We start from the raw sequence: 16,188 nt of genomic DNA on the forward strand, positions 1-16,188 counted from the left end.
CGCCGAGTTCTGGGAAGTTGTGGCTGTCGAGGATGGGGGTCTGTGGGCACCTGTTCCTGCCCTGGAAGTGCCTCGTGGTCGTATCTCTCAGGCTGCTGTTCCTTGTACCCACAGGAGTGCCGGTGCGAAGCGGAGATGCCACCTTCCCCAAAGCGATGGACAACGTGACGGTCCGGCAGGGGGAGAGCGCCACCCTCAGGTAGGGAGCTGCCATTGTACAAAGTGATGGTGGTTCGTCCGGGCTGAGGGTGAGGGGCAGGGGGGACAGGCGTGTTCGCTCAAGCGCGCCGGGGCTGCTAGACAGGTCGCTGGCTGCACAATTCATGGAGGAGCTGGGTGCTCTTCTCGGAAATGTGGCAGTGGTAGGGAAACGCTCGGAGGTCTGGGGGTGAGCCCCTTCCACCCAGCTGGCCACCCTGGCTCGGGAATGGTGAGGGTGACCGGGACTGGGCCAGGGAGTTGTTGAAATTGAGGGCAGTGGTTCTGGAGCTGCCAGTCCCCGCGCCTCCTGGCAGGGCAGTGGTGCCTGGGTACCTGGCTGAGGCTCAGCGTGAGCCGTCTCCTCTGAAGTTAATGAGCCCCACAGGAGGGGTCTGGCTTGGTGTGAATGCCTGCACTCTGCCCAGGCCAGGGGGAGATGCCAGCCTGGACTGCTGGACCCTGGCAGAGTCTCAGCTTTGTCCTGGGCCTGAATGCCAGCGCTTTCCAGGGGTGCCTGCGTGCCACAAGCTGGTGGGCAGACAGAAATGCTTTCGTCGGTGGGAGCGTGGCTTTCGGAGGCCGAAGTCATGGAGTGTGATTTGTCCGTGGAGAATGCCGTCTATTCGGGTAGACTGTGCTCTGTACGTGCTGTCCACCAAAGCAGTGTGTAAAATTCATCACAGAACAGGAACTAGGCTTAGTGTGGTGTTGGGTCCTGATTGGCTTCTGGGGTGAAGGCTAATAGGGACGTGGAGGGGGGGGGGAGGAGGAAAGGATTCCTGGCTCTGCTTTATGTAAAGTAGGACAACTCTGGCTCCCCAATTACGTTCCTTACAGAAGCACTAATTCCATTTCCAGGACTGACAGACCACACCGGCTACACTAGGTCAACACACTTAATGACTGCAGTGGGAAATCTTCCCCTCTGGAATTTTTAAGAGAAGGCAGGGGGTGGAAGTTAAAAAGCTTCGTGGGATAACTTCCTTGCCTCTCTTTGACTTGTTATGCCCTCATTCATAGTTTCCCAAACTGGGCAACCAAACCAACCAGAAAGCAACGTGAAACAATTCTCATCCTTTGCACCTGAAGATACTTGGAAAGATACCTTCATGCTGGTAGTAGACATACTACCTTGCCCCTGATTACTGTTTTTCATATATCCGATGTGTTTGTAGATTACATGCTTAGGATAATACCAGTGGAGGTAGAAATGTTGAGGAGGGTCCTGGTAATTATCAGGACTTGGAAATGTGTCATATATAGAACCATGTAAGGTAGAAATATCCCCAGATCCTTTGTCTTTGGGGAGCTAATCCTCATGGGCCCACCAAACTCCTAGTCACTCATTCACTCATGAGGCTCTTCCACTGAGCTCTTTAGGGGCTGCTTGGTCCAAAGTAAGAGATCTAGCTGCACCCTCTCTGAAATGGATGTGTATCTGCTTCATGAATGGATTTCATGGAAGTTGAAAAAATACAATGATTTCAGACAACTTAAATAGAAGAACAAAAATAACATAGTCAAGAAAATTTAATGTCACCTAGATGGCTTCTTTGTCCCTAACCTAACCCAACCCTTGGTTGTAAGGATTAGCTCTCCAAGTACAAAATAGAGACATTCGCATTTGAGGAACACTTTAGGTACAGATAGGAACTTTTTCCCCCAAGGATAAGGTGGAAGGGGGTCATTAGTTCCATAGAAATTTGATGATAAGTAAATAGCCATTTGGCCTTGAAGATGACTGTCACATTATGGGAAACAGAAGGAGGAGTAAAGTGGCCTCCATCTAGTCTCCAGAAGGTAGCCTTCAAGGCTCAGGAGAATCAGGACTTTCCAGAGAGTGGCTGCATCTAATAGCTCCTAGACCATGGAACAGGCCTGGTGTGGGGGTTGGGGCAGCTTTCCTTTATAATCATATTATTATGTGCAGGCTGACTTCTTTTTCTTCGTCTTTCTTTATATGCTTCTGTGTCTCTTGCAAGCACTAATGTTTGTTTGTACTTTTATTTATGCTGTCTATAAGTTGGGCTTATCTGAGTGTAGAGAGAGGAATGAAGATATGGTGGGGTTTCCTCTTTAGACCCTTAAATAAGTCCCAAACCAGCTATGCACAAAAAGACACCTTTTCCCAACATCCCCTGCCATTGTATGTCAGCCTCAGGGACTAGATATTGTCCTGATGTGCAGGAGGAAGACTTTCAGAGTGCACGGGCCTATACAGGGCAAGGATTAGGTGAGCTTGGGTATAAATGAGACAAGGCATTGGCCTTGGCCTTGATTTAGGACTGGAACTGGACGTCAGATGTACCAGGCAGTCTGCATGTAGGACAGTCAATGCCTGCCATGGCTCTCCTAATTCTTAGACTGTAAGGCATTAGAACAAGGACTGACTGCCTTGAAGGGGGCTTCTGTGAGGTGGGAGCCCTGATGTTTCCATGTAGGCGCTGCATTTTTTCATTCCATGTGCGGAGAGGCAAGTGGGGATTTCAGAACGTATTTTGTTTGCATAAAAATTGCTAAATTTGCACATAACCTAATTCTAGGTTGCAAAATTTAGTCCAGGATTCTGGGTTATTTATTTTTTTTATCATGTATGAAGAAGATGTAAGTTCCTGCCTTTTTTGTTTCCTTTTCTTTCTCTTTTTTTTTTTTTGCCTAATTGTATGACTAAGCTGCAAGGAACTGTAACGTGCAGATCTGAGCCCTTCTGCTCTGCCCTGGAAGGACGCCTTATCCACCCTGCGGTGGGACTGCAGTTCCCTTCATAACCAGCAGAGGACTTTTTTGCTATAATTTTATTTTATTCTGCTTTGTTCTTACCAGTATCATTTTTGGAATATCGTTTCCAGTCCCCAAAGAATAAATGCTCCAGTAGCAGATTCTAAACTGAGGAAACTTTAAAAATATTTTACTTTGTCCAATTAGTTCTAATGATCTTTGCAGAGGTATTGGCAAACCTCTCTCCTTATATGGTATTAACAGTGTGAAAAGAACTGAAAACAGTGTGCAATTGCCCACTCTTTTTGCCCTCCTGATATTAGGGATGCATATTTTTTAAAAGGGAAGGTTATGAATAACAGAATCTGCAAAAATAACCCCATCAAAGTTTACTGAGATCTCTTTATGTGTTAGGGTGTATGAAAGTATTTTATGATACATAACCATCACCCAAACTGGATAACTCTATTATGATACTGCTGTTATTAGCACAAACAGGTAAACCAAGGCAGGAAGAGTTAACATCACTTAATTTAGGTGGCAGAGCTAGGAAGTTTTGAAACTAGATTAGGAGGCACTAGTAATAATAATGTTAATAAGATGAGTAGTATCAGTTATTGGTCAGTTATGTATGGTTTCATGTACATGGTGACATTTAATCATCACAATTCTCTGAAGTAGAATTCATGATCCCCCATTTTCAGATGAGTAAGCTGAGGCCCAAAGAGGAAAATTTAAATAAAATCACAAAAGTGGCCAGTAGCAGGAGTACTGGCTTGTGACTTTGCTTTGTATATCAAGTTTCTTTTGAATGCCTCACGACCTATCTAGTTCTGTTAATTCCCTCTTTCCCTGCTTTCTCAGTGATGCTTCATATCATCTTACTCATTTTGACTAAAGTCCTGTTCCACGGTGTTTTTGTAACTCTGTCTTTCTGGGGTGGGCCGAGAGGAGACCTCAGGAAACAGAGGTCAGGCGCTATTGTGCCGTGAGCCCTGGTTAGAGCAGATGTCACTGAACGGAGGAAGAAAACCTGAACAAAACTTCCCCCACTGTGTTAACTGTAATTCCTCATTATGTCATTGCATGTCACAATTCAGTAGTACTGGTGCTGCACAAACAATTTACGGAGGGGTTCTTTCAGGAAGGGCCCTGAGCCATGGTGTGGCGTGGACTAGCTCTAGGGAGGTGATGGGGACAGAGAGGCTGGACAGAGCACTGCACTTCAAGTCAGTGCCTCTGGTTCCTGCCTGCTCCCAGCGGGGTGCCTCTTTGTCTAAGAGGTTGCCCACGGCGCAACTTCCTCAAAGCCTGAGGAGCCCATGCGTGGGTGTCCTTCAGTCGGAGACCTTCGCTCTGAGCATCTGTGTGTCACTCAGTAATTTTGCTGAATGTTTCATGTCTCAGAGAGTCCCCAGATGAAATAGCCTCTAAGAAAGTGAATTATTTCCTGGGTAAGTGAGTGTTGGGGGCTGAACTGTACCTTCTGTCATATGTCTAGACTGTAGGCTCTGGGAATAAACGATGTTGTTTTTCTGGGATGAGATAAAAATAAAAAGTCTGAGCTGTATACAAAATTAAGGTTGAGTTTTATATGGCAAAGCATGAATAACAGAATAATGTGGTTTTTATACTTGAGTGGACCCAAAATCTCCTTCCAAATTTAACAACTGGTAGCACTTAGCACATGTTACCTAAAGTACTTAACATTTCATTTTCTAAGGAGACTGGATTTCTATTAGTCCTGCAGCTCTTGTAAGCTTGTCCCCCACCCCCCAGTACTAGGGATCAAATCTAGAGGCATTTTTCTACCAAGGGACAGAGTCTCCCTAAATTGCCCACGTTGGCCCTAAATTGGCCATCCACCTGCCTCAGCCTTCTGAGTAGCTTACAAGTATATACCACTGTGTCTGACCTTTTGAAGGCAGAACTATGCCTTTCTTGTGTTTGAATTCTGGTACTAAGTACATCACTTGGCTGTGTGTCAGTGAAGTCTGAGTGTCTGTCCTCCTACCCTTTATTATTTATTTTTTTTTCATCTGCTGTAGACACTGTAGCTCTCTTTCTGTTTAATGAACATAAAGACTTATTGTGGCTACAAAGCCTTTCCTCTCATCACTCCCACTGTTGGGAATACCCTTATCCCAGATTGCACCATCCACAGATTGTGCTGTAGACAGCTGTTTCTTATTTTGGCCTGATCTCAAGTGGCAACCTCCCATAGAGACCTTTTCTGACTCTGCAATCAAAGGCATCCCTGGCCATTTCCACCACTCTTTCCACTGGCTCACCATCCTGGGTTTTTTCTCCACAATGGTCATCTGTACCTGAAATCATCATACTTGGTGGTCTGTGTGTGGTCTGCTTTCCCAGTTTGGCTGTAAATTGCTTCAGAATAGGTCCATTCCCCAGCTTTTCATTGTTTCACTAGTGTCTAGTGCACAGAAAGTGCTCAATAAATATTCTTGCATGAATAAATGAAGACGTGCATATCTGAGTCACTGTCTTCTCTCTTTGCCTGTCTCTTGTCAGTTTTCCTGATTGGCTGTGTTGTTCTTGCCGTGGATGTGTCACTGGATCACTGTTGTTTTTGCCAGGGTCATGAAGCTGTGTGAGGTTGTTCTTGCAGAGCTATCATTTGGCAAGTTGCAAATACACATAACTTATTGACCTTTGTTTTTGTCCAGCACACAGGCTGTATTGGTTGTCTGTTATTCAACAGCTGTGCTGTCACACATGCCTCCTACCTACCAGGTCACATCCCAATCCAATCCTTCTGCTTTGAAGAAATACTACTCCCTGGTGATGTATGCAACCCCAGATAGACCTTAGGGAAATTAGTCTTTTCAGTATAAGGAGGAGCATGGAAAAGCACCTCTCTACCTGTCCTCCTTTCTCTCTATTTTTAGAGTCCCCTGGCAGTGGTTGTCTTATGGTGGAAGTATTGATTGGCTGTTTATGAGTTCACTCCTTAAGAACAGCAGTACCTCTCCACAAGCATGTGCTGTTCTGACTGCTCTGCCCCTCCAGAACCAACCACTGAGCACTCACCCCAGGTGCTTGCCAGGCATCCAGCTGGTGGACCGTGGCTCCGAAGAGCATGGACAGATGGGCCTGTGGAGGGAGGCTCCTGGAAGCACACTGAGTTTGTTGAGGAGCCAAAAGCTAAAATGGGAAAACTAAAAACTCAACCAACCATGGGGCAGAAAGAGTAGGAGTGTGCCAGTTGTCACTGGAACCCAGCGGATGGTACGGGGAGATAGCCTAGACTTCTGTCACCCCTCACCTATACTATAGATGCTTCATAGAAATAGTTCTCCCATGTAGTCCTTTGAGACCATTGTGTATTGGAATTTGAGAAGACTGCAGAGACCAGGAAGTCAGACAGCTGGTTTTGCATATAATGAAGGTAGTGATAACCAATTTTGCCCAAAGATGCCTTTTGTGGAGGGGTGAGAGGGGTTGACATCTGTAATGCACTCCAGCACCCAGCTGTACATACCAGTCCAGGGCTGCACAAGCCCGAGGAGGGCTGGTTTTTCCTACCAAGTGCAGAAACACCTTGTTGACCACACACTTCCGATACAACCGGCTGGCATGTACCTGTAGCTGCTCTCTTACCTGCTGGTTTTGTCCAGCACCAAAGCCTGCATTCTCATGATCCATCTCTAACTCCCTGTGGGTCATGTGCTGAGCACTTTGCCAACAGTCTCAGTTAATCCTCAAACATGCACTGTGAGGGGGATAAAATTATTTTTCTGATTGTACAGATTAGGAAACCACGTTGCAAAGAGAGGCATTTTCCCAGATCATAGGCTCAGAAAGGTCATAGGGTCTGGGACTCAGTTGTGTCTAACCTTTAGGGCATTTCTTTTCGTATCACTGTTCATGCCTTTCTGTCCATCCTTCCTTCATTGCTAACTTCCTCTCCTCCTCGGGCCCCAGTCAATGTGGCTGTTACTCCTGTCCTGATGCACAGGAAGGTCTTTCCTTGAAGGCTTCTGGGGTTTGCGCTGGGAGTGGGGAGGGCTGTATGTGGCTGATGGCACAAAGCTGCAGAACTCCCACCAGTCTCAAGTGGCCCCTGATCAAAGGATCCCAAGACAGCTCTGCTTTGCTCAGAGGAAGACATTCCCAGTTCCACCAACCTTTCATGTTAGCTATCAATCGTCTTGGACTGTCCTACTGAGTCTTCACAGTTTATTCAGCATTTCTATGTGCTTTTCTGTAACGGGGTACTGACCAAATCTAGGTGGAAGCAAGTCTATAGGCGCTCACTGCTGGTGCCTCTGGATGCTGTGGCATGGGGTGGAATGGGGGACCTGGGCCTTTCTCCTTCTTGCTCCTCCTCCCTCCTTTTGTTTTTGTGTGGGGCTATTTGCAACAGGACTAGTCATGTCTTTCTCTGGAAATATTGAAAAAATATAATTAATGCCAATATTTCTTTTGGGTTGAAACTGTCTACTGAGGTCATTTTGCTTCCTTCTGAACAGGCTGATGAGGTTGATGTGCTGATGAGCAGGTTTTTGGGATAACCAATAATCATGATGATGATGATAAATACTACCATCCATGTCAGAGAGATGGCTGAATAATGCTGTTTTTAGGGAACCAAGAATTTATAGGATTTTGAGTGTAATTTCAGATTGCATGTGTGAGCTGAGGCAATGGAAATTTTAATGGGAGTATAATCGGTGGAGAAAAAACATCTCCAAAAAAATGAGGCCTGGCCGACTTACATTCTGAGGGGAAGGTAGGTTGGGAGACATGGTAGATTGACAACTGGCGGTCAGCTTCTAACACCAAGCTGAACTGAGTCAGCATGGTGCTGGGTGTGGGAGGCCCACTTGAGTATTGTTGCCAGAGGCATAAGAGGCAGAACTGGAGAAGAAAAGGAAAGGCTATTGCGAGCTAGTAGAATCTGTTAGGGAGCTGCAGGTTTTCCTGAGCTATTCTGCTGGAGGACCTTGTCATGCTGGCTTTCCTGATGAACTCGGTTGTTCTCATTGGAGGGGAAGCTCTTGTCCTTGTTGTCACTGAGAATGGGACAATCACCTCGTTGTCACTGAGAATGTTCACTTTGGGGGAGCTGTGGTCCTCACTTTCAGTATTGCTGCCTGTCTCCAGAGGGGAAGACAGTGCACTGCTCAGTCTCTTGGAGAAGCTTGTGTCGGCTTTCCTGATGGGAACTCTGCTTTCTTCATCATCGGAGGAGCTCAGGACCTCACTGTTGCTGAGGATGGCTGTGGTACTTTTCCAGGTAGCTCTGATTCGTACTTTGAGTGTTACTTCCCGGCTTCAGTGCTATCACAGATCCTTCATTCCGCTGACACAGACTGTCTAGATTCCACCACTGACCTTTGGGCTTTCCCAGTGCAAATCCAAGAAACAGGGCTGCATGATACATTGTCATGGATTCTAGGCCTCCAGTTGCTTCGCTTCCTTGGTGGGAGGCATTGTGATGGGCTCTAGGTCTTCAGCTAGACTCATGCAGGACATTATCATGGGATTCATGCCCTGAGCTGGATTCTTTGGTCTTTAGTGTGTTGACAGATTTCCTGCACTTTTTGTATATGATTCTTTGGGTGACTATTATAAATAATCTTATAAAATGTGTGTCCTGTATTATATTGTTCCCCTTGCAAAAAAACCCCAAACTACATCAGGAGACAAGAGTCCACTAGAACTGGGTTAGACACATTCTCCTTACATAATTTCAGGCAAAATTTTTAATCTATTTCTTCAAAGTGAACAGTTATTACCTACCTCCAAGTTTTGTTATAGGCTAAATGAACTAGTACACATAGTTTAGTGTGTTATAACCTTCTTTCTCTCCATATGTATATTCATGTTGCTAATGCATATGCAAGCATTAGCAATTTTCATTATAAACTGTTATAGTTTAAATGTGCATGTTACCACTCTTTGATGAATATACTGTGTCTTGTTTTTAAAAACTCTATCAACAAGGAAACTCATCTTTGTTGACCGGTATTGTGTTTTGCTTGTGTTTGATGCTTTATCCTACATATCTGTTTAGATCTTAGGAATATTCTTCAGTTCAGATCATTTCTGGATATTTTATTTCTGAAAGAGAGTGAGAAGAAAGGTATCTTTTCATTTTTCCTAACAAGATGGTTACATAGCAAGTTATGACAGTTCATGTCTCTGAAGATGAATTTCCCACCAGAAAAAGCCATACAGAATGCTCTGTGGAGTAGATTATCAGGAATTCATGTACAGATTCAAGTGCGCTCTGTCCTTTTTTCCTCGGTGGACTGATTATCCTTCATGTCAGCTGCCAAATGGGGTTTAGGGTGTCATCTCTTGGCAGGGGTCTCTGAGGTCCTTTTGGCTTTAATATTCCTTAGTTGTGTTTTTCCGTCTTTCGCATCTACCCGTGTAGAGCAGACCTGGCACAGTCATGGTGATGGTAAAAACACAGAAACAAGCCTCTTTGTATCTACCCATTTCTCTCCTGGGTAAGTCTAAGGCAAGACCTGGCCCCTGACATTAGAAACTCATCTTGGCATTCACCAGTGGAAAGGATCACAGAAAGTCCTTTCCAATTTAACCCAATGCAAAAAAGGCTAAAATTAATTTAAATGTACTAAACTATTACATATTGCAGTGTCAGTCTTTTATGGGCTGTTTTTCCAAGTCACTCGGTTGAGTTGTTTGGGTTTATCTGGGCGTGTCTGGCCAAGTTGCTGTCTTGTCAGAGTGAAATGTTTTGGCTTAGAAAGCTTTTGGATGGTGAGATTTGTCTTATAAAATGAACACATAAATTAATCTTAGGATCTTGATAATAGATTTTTTTAAAATGGAGTTTTTTAATGAAAACAGCATCAAGAAGCAGCCTGATGGGAAATTATGAAACTGAAATCAACCTCTACACAAAGCTTTGTTGGCCCCATGGAAGCAAAGAAGATATGTTTGTGTGAAAATAATTTCTTGATTTTCTCTGGCTTTCAGACAGACTGTAATGTAGTGGATGAGTGGAAAAATGCTCTCACACTCAGAATAATCATCTTTGGACAAATTTACACATCAGGAGAGCGCAATCTAAAACAATTCTAACCCATCAGAACCTATGAGTTAGAAAGAAAATATATGCAAATTTTAAAATGTAGTCAGTTGTTATATGTGGTCACTGGAAATAGCACTGTGGTGGTGTGCGCTGAGTATGTCCCTCTCCTGGTGTACGTGAGCACACACACATGCACAAAGATTGGTCAGAATCCTAATCCGTTTACCGCCTGATGTGACTAAAGGTGACCCTAAGGTCATTGCAGATATTCATGTTGAATGTCCCACATCCAAAATGTTGGGCTAGAAGTATTTTGGATTTTGTTTTTCAGACTTTAGACTACTTGCATATATATAATGAGCTATTTTGGGGCTAGGACCCAAGTCTAAGCATAAAATTCATTTATGTTTCATATTCACTTTATATACATAGTCTGAAGGTAAGTTGCCTATAATATCTTTAATAATTATGTATGAAGTAAAGCTTCATGGTGGTGAATTTTCCACTTGTAGTGTCATATGGTGCTGAAAATGTTTTGAATTTTGTAGCATTATGGGTTTTGGAGTTTGGGATTAGTGATATTCAATCTGTTGGTAATAACAGTGAAGTCATAGTGGAGTAGGGCAGGCCCTTAATTTAATGTAGTGGATATCCTTACAAAAAGATATGTGTAGAAAAATAGAAGATACACGTGGAGAATGCCATGTCAGCAGTGGAAGCAGAAGCTGAGAGGTGCACTGGGAACCAGGGAAAGCCAGATTTCCAGCAAACAGCCAAAAACTAGGAAAAGACAAAGAAAGTCTTCCCGACGGGTTCGGAGAGGATGTGGCCTTGCCCTCACTGATTTCACACTTCTAGCCTCCTGAATTGTGATACTATAAATTTCTCTCCTTTTCAGCTATCAGGTTTGGTACTCTATTATGTGAGGCCTAGGAAACTGGTACATTTAGGTATTCTGAAGAAAGAATTTTTGTCAAATAATAATCAGTTATATGGGACTACAGAAAGGCCTGATAAGACCACCTCATCCCCACCGTGATATGAGCCTTGGCAGCCCTCAGGGCAGATGTGTAAGTGTGAAATACTCTTAAGAGGACCATCTCTTCCCAGTCAGACTCTAGCCTCTCCATGGCCAGTATCAAAGAGTTGGTTGGTGGTAGATGTATGATTCATATTGGGTTTTCTCTTTCTCTTAAGAGATCCACGGGACAAACTCTATTTATCATCTCAGTTATCTCAGCCATCTAATAATTCAAAATTCTCTACTCCCTTGGGCCATATATCATCTTCCAGATTCTAATCACCACATGGTCTTGTATATCTAAAAATCAGACCTAACTTCAAACCTCTCTCTAATCCCCAAACCTTTCTACTTTTTGGATTTCATGATCCATCACCAGTAAAATCCTTTGTAGCCAAGTCTCCTTTTTGAATGTTCCCATCTGTTTTTCCTGAAGCTGAAATCTAGCTGTCCTCAGGTTATTTCTATACTCAGAGTCATCCCAACAGTGGCGGTTTTTGTCCTATACCCTGCTTACCATGAGACTTGAAAGATGGGTCAGTAATTCTCTTTTTTCACTGTGTCTTCACAATGTTTCTTCCTCCATCTTTCCCAGTCTCTCCAGTAAAAGTAAAGCCCATGCCCCAAGGCCATATAACTCAAGGTACTTCCTTGCTGCAGCCATCCACTCTTTCTCCTGACCGTGGCCCTCTGGACCTCCACACTGGCTATCTTACACTGAGCTGCAGAGCCACATTGATAGCTCAAACTGAATTCCTCCCAGCTAGTGCTCTTGACATCACTCTTGATGTTTGATTTGGCTTTACCATCCATCCAGTTGCTCAGGCCAAAAGCCTAGCAGTTATTTATTTATTTATTTATTTTTCCTTTCCTATGCTGCATCTAATCCATATATAAAATTGATATATCTTTATTTTTAAAGAGATACCCTGAATCAGACCACTTTTTACTGCTGTGGTCAAAGTTACCATAAACTCTCTTGGACTATACCGGTCTCCTCTTATCTGATCCTTCTGTTTGCACTCTGCTCTCCCAGGGGCCATTTCCACCTACTAGTCTGAGTTATCACGGAAGAGTATAAATCAAACTACAGGCCTCTGTGCTTAAAACCCTGCAGTGGCTTCCAGTTATATTCCAGTTCAGCAAGAAATGAGAGCACTTCCTTGGCCTGGGAGATTTTTTACTCATCTGTTCCATGTCTGTCTACCTCTTCTGTCATTACTGTCTCAGCCTAATGGAGGCTTCACATTGAATGTCCCTATTGTTTCTGGGACTCCCCAAGTCCATTCCTTCAGAGAGGATCTGATCTGATGCTGCATCGTGGGCCCTGCACAGAATTCATGTGCGTGCTACCCTCCCAAAGAATGCTTCCTATATTATGCTGCTTGAAATAACCATGCCATACTCTAGGCTCATATCACTTTATTCACCCTGTCCTAGTTGTAATTTTCGTCAGAGCTCTTAACACTTAGAAAAGTCTGTTATTTATTTATCTGTTATTTATTTATTGCCTCTCTTCCTAAAATGTAAGATCTACCAGGCCACTGAGTTTATTGCTCTCATTTATAGTGACTAAATTACTGCTAGGAACATGGGATATATTAAGGGATATTTGTAGAGTGAATGAAACATTTATTAGGAATAATAGTAGGCTATTAAGAGTAAAAATTGTTTATCTTTTACTCGAATGAGGAAACTGGTACATCTGTACAGTGGCATGGGTTCAGGTATTAGTAAGCCGTGTACAAATGGGGCGTGGTCTGAGAACTAGCATTGGGTTTGTTTTCTAGGTTGAGAGTGGAATGAGGAGGAAATCACCGGGCAGTGTGACACACTTCATAAAGTCTGCACGTGTGGAATCTAAAGAGCCTTTAAATATCTACTTTTACAAAGGGTTTTATAGAAAATCTAATAAAGAGGCAAAATAAGGGTTAGTTTCTAGCTGAAGGCCTATAGACATGAGGAGAAGGAGAACAAGTGGCAATTAGACAGCAACAGACCATGAGCCTGAAATGCAACAAATCATTTGATGTCCATTATTTTATTTTAAGCATTAGTTCTTGGGGGAATCCTACCTAGGGCTATATAGTATAATGGTTAAATACAGCATGTGGAGTTAAACCCTTCCCCAAGTTCAAATTCCAGCTCTGTCACTCAGGTATGTGACTTTTAGCGCATTGATTAAGTTTAGTGTACCTCAGTTTGTCACCTTCTACAGAGCCCACTCTTAGGGTTCGGAGCCAGCAGTGTAGTGTAAAATATTCAGAACAGCACCTGGCACTTTTCATATATTCTGTGTCATTAATGTGGCCAAGGGAACTGCCCAGCATGGAATGTGTCTGCTGCGGACAAATGGAAGTGATTGCATGTGACTGTCCTGAAAACTGTGTGTGGAAATACACACCACAGGCCCTGGAGTGCTGGTGCTGGGCCTCTTGCTGGTGCTTCTACAGCTCTGGGGATGTCTCATGTATGGGATGAGTGTGGAAACCCTCAGTGAGGTTCATTGGTTTTGGGAGGTGACTAGTGGTGTAGTGCCAGGAAGACCTGAATTTTGGTCTCAATAATTAGCCACTGAGCTAAGAAATGAGCGTGCCCAGGCCTTAATTTCCCATGAAACTTAGGGAGGGGGAGCACGACCTGTGCTGCTTAGGTCAGTTTTTACTTTTAAGGAAGGGATTTTCAGCTGTTCAGAACCTATACAAATTGTTTATTCTCCCTGCTTGGCACAACTCTAGACTGCGTTTCCCAATCTCCCTTGAATTTAGGTGGGACCATGTGACACTTCTACGAAAGAAATGTGAGCAAAAGGACTGTATGGATCAGCTCATGAAAACCTCCTATGTGAAATTCATCCTGCTATCTCTCTCCTTGTTAGGGCTTGTATCTAGGTATTCTCCTAAAGCCTCATGTGCCCAGAGTGAGACTTTTCAGAGGTAGCTGTGGGAGTAAAGCAAACACTGCTAGGTTGTAAGAATGTGGATTAAGGGTATGTGAATATAGGTTAAGAATGTGATAATTGGATTAGCTGGCTGATTGGTTTAGTTTTGTTCTGGGTGTGGGTGATGGGAAGCCCAACCCTGGGTGAAGGTGGCACCAATCAGTAGGCTTGCAGTCTGGACGGAACAGAAAGGGAAAGATTGAAGGTAGGCCTGCTGCCTACTGCCTTCCCTGCTATGAACTGTTTGTCCTCTGTAGTGGCCCTCTGCCATGCTGCCCTGTCTTGGAGCAACCGACAGTGAATCAAAGCCTCCACAAACTCTGGGCCAAAATCAGACTTTCCTCTTTTAACTTGTATGTTTGGGGAATTTTGTCTCAGCATTGCAAAAAGTAACTAAGATACTGCTCATGCCATTTGGATACTCATGTCTGCAATTACATTGGAAACCTGTATCCTTTGTGGAAGATCCACCATCAGCTAAATCCCTGGTGAAGACAGAGTGCTGACCTTCCACTTCCACCACACCAGCTGACCAGGAACCTCGTTAGATCACCACACAAAAGAAAATTAAGCTTCTGTTTAGGCTTCTGTGATTTTGGAGTTCATTTGTTGTAGTATCTACCATTATCCTATTTAACAAAATGCTTGGTTATTACGATTTGATTTCTACTATTTTTACTTTACAGATATGTTTTTACTCCAAACTTCTGCACTTATTAAAATTTCTTGGCAGCCTTGGGTGATTCTTGCACATGTCTGAAGGTGAAAAACATGGCCTTTTCAAACTGAAGCCTTGAATGTTTGATTTTCAGTTATTTCACTTTTTACATCTCTTGACCAAGTAAATTGTCTGCTTTACTCAGCAAGGCAGTGGAAGCCAGTGACAAAGGAAAGTTTTACCTTGAAGCAAATTAGCACATATCCATAATGGGTGGAATGGTGACATACTGTAATTAGTGAGAATACATCCTAGATGACAAATGGCTCATTAAAGGCTGGAGGCTTCTTATTTAGTGTAACCTTTCTGCTAGAGATATTCTAACACTCAATGTTTTCATTGACACCCAGTAAAGAGACATATGGGATGATTTGTAGGCTTGTTCTTAAAAATGTAGAAAACAAAGGAGGGAAACTCCTGCCAGAGGTCAGATTGTTGGAGAAGACGAGGCATTGGGCTTGTTGCTGATGCACGTGAGTAAAGAGAGGAAGGAAAGGAAAAGCAGAGTCCTGGGCAGGTGATCTACCAGGGAGGGAGGCAGTGCTGCAGACGTTGAGGGCTAAGGTGGCTCCGCCCAACTCAGTTACATTTGCTCTGCATCTTCTATGAGCCAGGCACTGTTCTTCGAGGCCAAGTTCCTCTCACTGGACTATTAATGAATGGAGCCAAGACCTGCAGCTTGTATACTTGAGAAAAAAAGTACAATTTTCTTGTGTGCAACTTGCACAGACCAATTAAGAATAGATGTCCTTCCTACACCAAGATGATGAAATCATTCACTAGCAGCCCAGGGTGGATAACTAGTGTCAGTTGCACTTTGGTCAGTTGTTAAACCCTCTCAATGACCTAGATCAGTACATAAAATACACAACTGTACTCTAGGAGTAAGCAGCTACCAATAAATAAATAAGTAAACAAATAATGCACAGTGTTGGCAAGTATTGACTGAAAATAAAATATGGATTAAGAGACAAAATGAAACCAAGATCTAAATATTAAATAGAAACAACCTGCTGGAAGATAGAATAGGTAAAACTCTTACAGATACAGGTATAGGCAAAGACTTTTTTGAACAAAGCCTTAATTACACAGGAGATATTACAAAGAATTAACAGTGGGGTCACATCAAATTAAAAACCTTTTGCACAGCAAAAGAGACCATCAACAGAGTGGTGAAACAACTTCTAGGATTGGGGTAACATTTTTGCCAGCTACTCCAAAGACAGAGGACTAATATCTAGAATATATAAACAACTCAAAAAATTGACTTCCTAATTTTATACACCTAATCCAAAAATGAATAGATACTTCTCAGATGAAGAAATACAGGTGGCCAATAAATATGGTAAAAATGCTCAACGTGTGAGAAATGCAAATTAAAACAACATTGAGATTCCAAAAGAATGCCGATCATTAAGAAGTCAACCAATAACAAACACTAATAAGGCTATGGGGGTCAAAGGAACCCTTTTCCATTGTTGGTGGGAGTGTAAATTGGTACAACCATTGTGGAAATCAGTTTGGAGATTTCTCAAAGGTCTAAGATGAGAAGTTCAACT

General features: G+C 43.3%; 1 protein-coding gene across 1 annotated transcript in view; it reads left to right on the forward strand.

The window, feature by feature from the left end:
* The window catches only part of Ntm (neurotrimin), a gene marked incomplete at its 5' end in the record, with an annotated part of 414,849 nt that continues 398,661 nt past the window's right edge, over positions 1-16,188 (forward strand). Inside the window, 1 exon segment of the mRNA XM_005378573.2 lies at positions 1-199. Coding sequence (XP_005378630.1) covers positions 33-199 — 167 coding nt within the window.

This window comes from Chinchilla lanigera, unplaced genomic scaffold (genome assembly GCF_000276665.1).
Source record: "Chinchilla lanigera isolate Chin_1 unplaced genomic scaffold, ChiLan1.0 scaffold00011, whole genome shotgun sequence".
Classification (NCBI taxonomy): domain Eukaryota; kingdom Metazoa; phylum Chordata; class Mammalia; order Rodentia; family Chinchillidae; genus Chinchilla; species Chinchilla lanigera.